At 33.4% G+C, this 9,323-nt stretch overlaps 1 protein-coding gene across 1 annotated transcript; it reads left to right on the forward strand.

Annotated features, from left to right (window-relative positions):
* The first annotated feature begins 3,469 nt into the window (after positions 1-3,469).
* LOC119668673 lies at positions 3,470-9,118 on the forward strand. Its single transcript, XM_038078258.1, has 9 exons — positions 3,470-3,581; positions 3,816-4,198; positions 4,253-4,415; positions 5,236-5,500; positions 5,557-5,698; positions 5,950-6,094; positions 6,159-6,812; positions 7,471-8,877; positions 8,941-9,118. The coding sequence occupies exons 2-9, from the start codon at positions 3,943-3,945 to the stop codon at positions 9,050-9,052; spliced, it is 3,144 nt and encodes a 1,047-aa protein (XP_037934186.1). The 5' UTR covers positions 3,470-3,581; positions 3,816-3,942; the 3' UTR covers positions 9,053-9,118.
* Positions 9,119-9,323: the final 205 nt, after the last annotated feature.

Below are 9,323 nucleotides of genomic sequence, written 5' to 3' on the forward strand. Positions count from 1 at the left end.
ATAAATTTATGTGGAAAAATAATGAAGGTATGTTATATTGTTATTTTTATTTATATACCTTTTGTATTTATTATTGAAATGTTTTCTCCTAATTACAGATTACTTCACGTATTTTGTTCAAAGTGGTGGTGTTACTAAATTTTACTTGCGTGTAAGTTAAGAATAGCTGTAATGAAAAAGACTTTTCTTGAATAAATTTTAACATATTTAATATTAAATTGAAGGCCGTAACACTAACATCGACAAAGTCAAAATCAGCAGGAAGAACATCATTCACAACATAAAAATCGCAACAGACAATAAACGTAAAAACGAGTCAAAAAAAAAAAAAAATTTAGCAAATTTATCGATGATGTTGACACTTCCTGCAATCAATTGCAACTCCAAACATAATCGACGCCTTGCCTCTTGCTCCCATAGAAAGGCGAAGAAAATAAAATTATTACAGCAAGTCTGTAAGCAGCATTTAACGCTAACAATTTGATGAGAAATAATAATATCCGCTTTAGATGTATTTATTGCAGATACAGTCGCTACGCAAGCCACCGCTCGGTATAGGAAAAAATCTGTTTGGTTTATGCAACCATGGTGTGTTTCCAGCTGCTTAATGAAAAAGAAAAATCCAATTTACTTCGAGTTAAATGCGCTATTGAAGCCTCATTTGATGCTTCAAGTTGTAAGCTGAATGTCGCACGCAGAACAGGAAGGATTTTTCAATGAGTAACTTTTTCTTTTCATTTTTTCATATCAGATTCGTGTTGCATGTATCTTTAAACACAGGTGTTTATTGAAGTCGTATTCTATACTGCTCCACCATTATTGTCTCATATCTACGCAATATTAGAAGTGTAACAAGTACAAAACATAATGCTTTTCATGGGCCAGAGAAGTGAGCTAACGAATAGGCCTCTCGTTTTATCTACTGTCAAATTACCTTAACTATCACTTTGATAATAGCAATAAAATTAGGATTCAAATGTTTTCTCCAGTAGTTCAAATTTATTTTAGTTTGCTTTTAATCCGCCTTGATTATTTCATTTTATTGTCAGGGAATGTAAAAAACCAACAATGACCACCAAATCATTATGAATAGTAATCCAAATTAAAACGTAGTAATACTAGAAACCACGTAACTAATTAGTAATTAATCCCTATTCCAATTTATGTCTCAAACTAATTGAAAATGATCAATAATTGGTCTCTGTGTTAAAAGTTTCCGGAATTTAAACATTTAAAGGCTGCCATAAAATGTACAGACGCATTTAGAGAGCACTGTACTGTGTTACCATGCAATCGTTGTGCTTAAACTATTACTTAGTATGCTTACGTCATTTGTTTTTACAATAATATTTTTTATATTTACGCTATCACATCAAAACAAAATTTTTCAGAACGTTTTGGCAAAAAACTTACCGAATGTGATTGGGCATTATCTGACAGATTGTGTACTCCAATATGTTTGGTCTCAAATATTTGGCAAATTACTTATCATTTATTTATTGAAAGGAAAGATGTTAACACTGATAAATTTTATGCCCTACAAGTTGCTCAAAGTCAAGCTCGCCGATGGCTCTTTAAAGTGCCATGGTACATCCACACGAATGACATGCTTAGAGACCCGGATCTAGGTCAAAAAATACATAAGGGACAAAGCTTTGAAGCTATATGCGAAAACTGACAGGATGCCCTACTTAGTACTATCTAATCTCAAAGCAGTCACTAACCGCACAGGGCAGCACGCAGATCTTAGATCAATCATTGAATAATCACGAAGATTATGAGGAATATTCAAATTAGTCAGTGAGATGGGTGGGACTCTGCAGAAACCCCCCAGCCATCACAGACTAAAAGTGCCCAGATGCACTAACTCGGAAAAGGCTCAACATAACAGTAACAATTATTTTTAGTCATTTTTAGCCCTCATATATCAATATGAATTCGTTAATTAGATATTAAGCACTTATATCACCATAGCTTGTAGTTGAATAACACTGGTGATAATGTCTTGAGTTCACTATACCATTTTGATTTTATCTTATCTTTGCTCTTTAATAAATATGCATTGAGTCTATTGAGCATTCGATTCGATACCGTAACCACATTTTTATATCTAATAGCTAATTTTAATGTAATGCATTTTGCAAAAGTGGTTAGTCACTAATTTCAAGACTTAGCTATTTGGTCCCAGTAAAGGGATGCGGTTTTTTTTGTTTCAAAATTCAATAATTCTAATTTGACAGCACAGTTTTTAATCATATATCAAACACTGTCATCTAAAATATCACACGTTAAATTTTAAATGTGTGTTTTAGAATATAGATTGTGCTATGCGTAGAATAGGTATACGCATTGGGTACTCCAACAGTACTATTTCGATGACGATTTTTTGCATTAAATTTTTTCAGTAATGATAGTCGTGTTTCGCTTGATGGATCAGTTAGCAGCATTTACCTGGCCTTTTTTTTTACAACTACAAAAATATGATCCAGACAGTCAATGTTGAGAGTTGCAACCACAATATTATGAAATTTTTTTGGATTGAAATTGAAGATATGAATATGAATGGTATATGATTATAACAGGGCATTACCATAAACCATTACTTAATACGCCCTGGTTTGACTTATTTCGTGCGAAAAACTTCAAGAACGCGTAATTTCAGGTGTTAGTGATGTAAATCGGTCAACAAGATCATACTATTTGGTATCACTGGACTTAATTTTGTACGTTTACACAAGAGATCAAGTTTATATGGACAACTTGTAGAAAATATTTAAATTATCTTGTACTTCGAATCTAAAAGTAAGATCTTAAGTAATTAATATATGTTTTACAGATAGATATTATCAAGATCATACTGTGATAAATTATTATTTTAACAAATAAAATAAGTAGTACTTTCGGTGGCAACTCTGGACAAAATGAAAATTTTGTTAGGCTTGTATATGCAAAACACGTAATAAGATTTAATGTTAAAATTTTAAAAATGAATAATAATTCTTCACAGTTATTGATAACAATACTGTTTTTTTTTTTTGGAATAAACAGTAATTTGGAATAAAATATAAATTTTCACGCCTTTTAACAGTAAAATAATAAATAGAAAAAGTAAGGTATTTGTTACGAACAATGTCAACACGGAATACGAATAGTTAACGAAATCTTTTATTGACAGTTAACTGGAAACGGCAACCATGAGCTGCTTATTAGTTAAGCGATTTCCAAAAGGTTGGACTAATTAAGCCAGCAGTGTTGTTGTTTCATATGCTATTTTTAAAATAAGCGCTTATTCTTTTGTGATATGCTTACAAAAGAAAAGGCCTATTAATGAATTATTGCATATACTTCTCTATTTAGTTTTAAAATTTTTGAATATTAAATTTAAACAGTAGAAACCGTCGATTGAATTTGATTTGACAATTAATTTATAATTTTTTATACAATAAAAAAGGAATTAGATAAAATATTTTTTTTTTATTTAATATTTGGCTCCACGATTATTAAAATAAAAAGAAATATGTTAGAATGAAATCCTAATTTTGGTGTTTTCCAATTACAAATTTGAGGCTGTATTAGACTAGGTAAGTTGACTACATATAGTAGTGGTTTTCTATTATTAAGAAATAAAATAGAATTATTTATATACCTTGAATCAAATATGTTTTAATTCTATATTTTTATCAATTTATCTTTGAAATTCAAGTGCAATTTTGTATCATACTGAAAACAATTTCCTTTTCTAATTAAAAATTGTTTTCTGTGTGCTTTAAAAATTTATATATATTATCAAAATTTTTTTTTATTTTATAAAATAGATACGGATTTTTAGCTTGTCATTTGGAAAAGATCTTAAAGTGCTGCAAAATTTCAAATTTTTTTTGGACTGCTACTAGTTTTAACGTGTGAAGCAGGTGTGTTCCAATCAGCAATTAGAAACCTAAAATGTCTGCGGGATTTATATTTGATATAATTATCGTTAAAATCGATTGTCCCAATGTTGATCTACAAGACCAAGAGCTTATTACGGTTGACGTACGATTTAACGATGTTTCACTCCAGATTACCTCAAGTCGCATTAACGTACTGGAATTTCGATCCGGTCGTAGCTACGAATTCGATGCCAGACCTGATGACTTGCGATGCGACTTGGAAAGTACACCGCTACAACTAAGCGTAAAATATAACAATGCCACAATAGGTAAATATTTGAAATTAATGTATTAAATACTTTATTCAATATGTTTAACACCAGGATGTGGTGAAATGCATTGGCCAAGTTTCATAACAGATCAAATAACGACAAGCGTTGGTGAATTGACGCACGTGGATGAGTGTGATCTGAATGATGCGGACAACGTCAAAATTGGAACTATCGAAGTTATTGTACGTTTACAGGTTAAATGTCAAGAAATGTGGTAAGTATTAAGTGCAATATCATATGTTTATAGTTTCAAAGTGCTTTAAAATTGAGAGACGATTCCTTAGTTCGAGAAATGTTTTATTCACATATGGAATATTATGGAATATATATAGAATATTTCATATATGGAATTCATTACAGTTATTTAAAAATCGGAAGATTAGTCCTTACTTCGAGAAGTAAAAAGTATTCTTCATGTGTAGTCTACATCCTGTTTGAGAAAAATTTGCAATCAAATATTATCGAAATTTCCAAATTCACTTATTTTGGTCTTATTTAATATGAATCACGAATTAAGAGTAAACTAAAATCAAGTATATCCTATAACTTCTATAACAAGCAATCTTTGAGACATAATATTTTTACTGATATGAATTTTTTTTCTGATTGAGCTTCCTTTGTCCCCTTGATTGAGAGTGTCTATCCCGATTATTATTGAATAACCAAACAAATTAATTAAAATTTTAATTATGAAAGCAAGGAAAAACCTCCAATAATTTATACGTTTAAAAATTAAACGGTTTTTATTAATTTTTAGTTCATTTAATAAATTAAAACGGAAAAAAAACTTCTGTAGTTGAAATCATATATTATTTACATTAACGCTATGATATCGTACTAATATCTTCTAATTATTATAATTAAATCTTTATCCTAAGCTTTGATTAAGATTTTGATAAATAAATCTAAATTTTAATTACAATATTTCCTTCTTTCACCAATCATTAAGCATAGGAATGATACATCTGTCAAATAGGAAAAACTGTAGTGCTTATGAATTGTACTTTTGCTAACATATTTTCTCATATATCTAGCGACGACCTTCTTCGCGATGCTGACGATATAAGACGAAATTTACACAAAGTTATCAATCCACACGATATACTTTTTGTAGTGGGAGAGCCAGTGAACGACGATGACGATTGTATGTGTATTAAAGACTCAGACGAAAATAACAATCAAGGATGTGGAACTGCAACTGCTTTGGACTTATCACGTTACCGAAATGTTAATGGAAAGCTATTGAAAACAGCAGACATTCTCAACACTTGTAACAACCACAGCTGCTGTGATCTCAAGGTTTATATATTGTATTTAATTACTTTATCTCTAAAACTACTTCAAAATCTCATTAGAAAGTATCAAATCAGTACCAGGAATTAATTGATGTCTTGCAATCTTCTGAATGTTCAAAAAAGAAACCTCGAAAACCAGCACCCAAATGTTGTAAAAAGGAACCAAAATCATCAAAGGAATCATCAGGAAATACAAGCGTCTGTATGTTGTCAAGATTTTATTATTCTTGCAATAGCTAGAATTTTCCAAAATCTGTCTAAGCCATTAATTTAAAGATACTGCGTCCAATTTAAAGATAAGATTTTTTGATACTGCGTCCATTGATGAACTGTTGCATTTTTTCTGATCATATATTTCATATGTCACGCTTGTAATATTTTGGTTAACAAAAAACTCTTCAACACCTCATTTATATTTTCTTCGCTAACTTTCTAATGAAATTGTTTTAATAGGTTCTGACATAAATATGCATACATATGCGGCGAACAATACGGATGATGAAGTATTTAAAAGATTTTTAGATCTTTTACCCCAACTTAACTCATGTACAAAGCAACAAGCAGGCCCGGTGCAAAGTTCCTGTTCTCAAATGCCGCGGTAAGTATTAACAATTAAATAACCAATCATATTTTTTGTTTAAAACTTTAATAAATTTTTGCAGACGTTTCTGTCCCGTTTGCAAAGAAAACATTGGATGGCTTCCTAAAACATGTGCCTGTCCCAAATGTGGATATAAGGCACCACCCGAAAAACCGCCCAGTGAAAAGCTTACACCTGAACAAATATTAAAGGAATGCTTAGATAAGTGCTCTAGTGGTTCGGATAAACTAAATCCATGTGCAGCCGCAGAAAAAGCGAGCGAAGCAAGCAAGTGCCGTTGCTCCTGTGGCACTGGCAAGGTTTGTGCTCATTGCCGTATAAAGAAGCTTTGCGCTGAAATGTTTGGAACTGGCACTAATAAATCTGAAGAAAAACCGGCAGCACGAAATAATGATGATACTCTCTCTATTTGTGACGATAACCCCACAAAGGATTGTCGTCCCTATTTGGCTCAAGTTTTTTCTGAGCTAAGAGATCTATATGACATTAAAGAAACCAAGGAAAAAGAATTCAAAACTAATGAGAAATGTGAAGCTGAACTTAATGGATGGAACAAGAAAAAACCGAAAAAAAAACGTAAAATCAAAACTACAAAAGGAAATAAGAATTCATTACCACTGCCAGATTGCACTGCTAAATGTTCAGGGATGATGACAACCGAACCGGAAACTATTGAACCATGTGATCCGGGTGTACGGCTCTCTTCTAAAAAGAAGTACGTCTGTACATATTCACATTTCTAGATTGATATTTGTAAAATTATGTACTATTTCAAGTAAGACAAAAATCTTTTTTTATGTATTTGGGTATATTGGCGAATACTTAAACTATATGACATATGTACAATCAATATACACTGATGGTTCTAGATCATCATAAACTAATGATGCTTTAGTCTCTTAGAGTAACAAATAAATATTCATTTAGGTACTTAATGATTATTTATGCTCCTGTCTAATAGTGCTCTTAGTAATTCTCACTTAGATCGTGTGCGAGTTCGAGAAAATTGATGGTAAATTGAAGGAAACAATAAATTATGTCGGTATTGCAGCGAATGTTGGTATTTATCAAAATTTCGAGTTACCATTGTGAACATTTTAAAAGCTGATTAATAAATAAATAAATAAATTTGAAAAGTCTTAACCAAAAATAATAAATAAGTGCAGTAAATAAATAAATAAATATTTACATAAGTACAGTGCAAAAAATCCCTAGGAAATTTAAATTTACCTTACCTCAATTTACTCGACTCGCACACGGTCTTGTTATTCAAATAATATCAAATTTTCTAAGAAATAATTTGTTTTTATTTTACTTAATTTTATGCATTTCTTTTTGTTTTGTATTTCATTTTTTACTTATATTATTGGTAGAAAACTATTTGCTACCGGTGATCGTCCTTGCCCATTGGCAGCTGTAAATACCCACGTCAGTTGCAAAAGCTGTCCACCACGTAAAAATGTTCCAAGACATATGGGTTGGCTTTGGAATATAAATCCAGAGAGCATCCGTAGCGGTTGGAAACCAGGTGCCATTAGAAAATCCGTTAGACAAATGATGAGATATTTTCTTAAAGATTATCCAGCGGACACAATACGTGTTTCTCCTTATGGTGGTCGAAGAGTATGTCCAGAAATCCCAAAACCTGATCCACCATTGATACAAAAACCGACTTTACATATATGTAAAAAAAATGATGAATATATTGTGACACTTCGACCACTGAAGGACTCAGAGGCTTTGAAAAGTTGTGCAGACCCATATCTCAATATGAAACCTATTCAATTCAAAATTACTAAAAATCCAGCTGCAACGGAAATGAGAAACGTTAAAGCTACTTTAAAAGAAATGGGCTTTAGCAAATGTACATGCCATAAACCCATTTCTTCTTGCTACTGCAGAAACTACCTTGATAAGAAACGTTTGGAATACCAAGCTAACAAGGAATGTCGAAAGCGTTGTATTCCTAGCTGTACCGACAAGCTGGTTTTGTCGGACACAACGGACTCTGATGTCGAGTTCGATTTTGGTGTTACACCTCCAGCTGGTGTCATCAAGCCAAATCTTCTAAAAAAACCAAATGTTGTAAATCATGGTACGCAATATGCAGATGGTGATTGGAATGTACCGCCCTTATATCCGAAACAGCCTAACAAATATATGAGACTATATAATTGTGCTACAGGCGATCGTTATGTCGAAGGTTATGGTTCATATGGTTACGGTGGCTATGGTGGCGGCGGTGCAGGCTACGATGCTAATGCCGGTTATGGCGGTTTCGATGGTAGAGGAGGCAGAGGTGGCGGGTTTGGCGGTGGTTTCGGCGGCGGAAGAGGAGGTAGAGGTGGTGGACCAGGTGGTGGTAGAGGTGGCGGATATGGCGGTGGAGCTGGCGGTGGAGCTGGCGGTGGACCAGGTGGTGGTAGAGGTGGTGGTAGAGGTGGTGGAGCTGGCGGTGGAGCAGGTTATGGAGCTGGTGGGGGAGCAGGTGGTAGAACAGGTGGAGGAGCAGGTGGAAGAGGTGGTGGTGCTGGTGGCGGTTCTGGTGGCGGAGCTGGTGGCGGTGCTGGTGGCGGTGCTGGTGGCGGTGCTGGTGGTGGTGGTAAAGGAGGAGGAAGAAATAATGGAGGTGCTGGCGGTCCTGGCAATAAACTCGGCGGCAAAGGCGGTGGTGTAGATATGATGAAATATATGAAGGGCCGTGATGCTGGCAAAGGTGGAAAAGGTGGTCAAGGTGGTCAAGGTGGTGCAGGAGGTGCAGACGGAGACGGTAAAAGAGGGTAAGTCAACTATTTTTCGTAAAATAACAATTACTCGATTATTATTTCCTTATCACAATGTAGAATGCGGAAGTCTGGTGGTGATATGCCTCCACCCCTCATTTGTATGATTGATAGACGCGCCAAGCCATTTGATCCGTGTGGTCCTCCTCAATGCTGTCCCCGTATTTGTTAAAAATTAATTAAAGTTGTGTCTTTAAGTCTATTCAAAATTATTTGCTTTCTGCATGGAGTAATAGTACTTTTTTTTTGTATATATGTAATGCAATGTATATTTTTTTTTTGATCAGAAGACCAACTTCACTAATAAATATAATAAGAACGGATTTTTGTATATATTGCATGGACTAAAAACAATTTCTTAAAAGCTATGAAATTAAATCGCTAAGTGCAGTAATAAGAAAATTTTGTGGGTGCATCACGAATTTGAAGCACAAAAAAATTAA

This window comes from Teleopsis dalmanni, chromosome 1 (assembly GCF_002237135.1).
Source record: "Teleopsis dalmanni isolate 2A chromosome 1, ASM223713v2, whole genome shotgun sequence".
NCBI classification, from domain to species: domain Eukaryota; kingdom Metazoa; phylum Arthropoda; class Insecta; order Diptera; family Diopsidae; genus Teleopsis; species Teleopsis dalmanni.

What these genes read in the sequence shown, in the direction of transcription:
- LOC119668673 (XM_038078258.1), top strand. Translation starts at nt 3,943, where the DNA reads ATGTCTGCGGGATTTATATTTGATATAATTATCGTTAAAATCGATTGT. An exon ending in TCCTGTTCTCAAATGCCGCG is followed by an intron (nt 6,095 to 6,158) that starts GTAAGTATTAAC and finishes AAATTTTTGCAG; the next exon opens with ACGTTTCTGTCCCGTTTGCA. An exon ending in CGGCTCTCTTCTAAAAAGAA is followed by an intron (nt 6,813 to 7,470) that starts GTACGTCTGTAC and finishes TATTATTGGTAG; the next exon opens with AAAACTATTTGCTACCGGTG.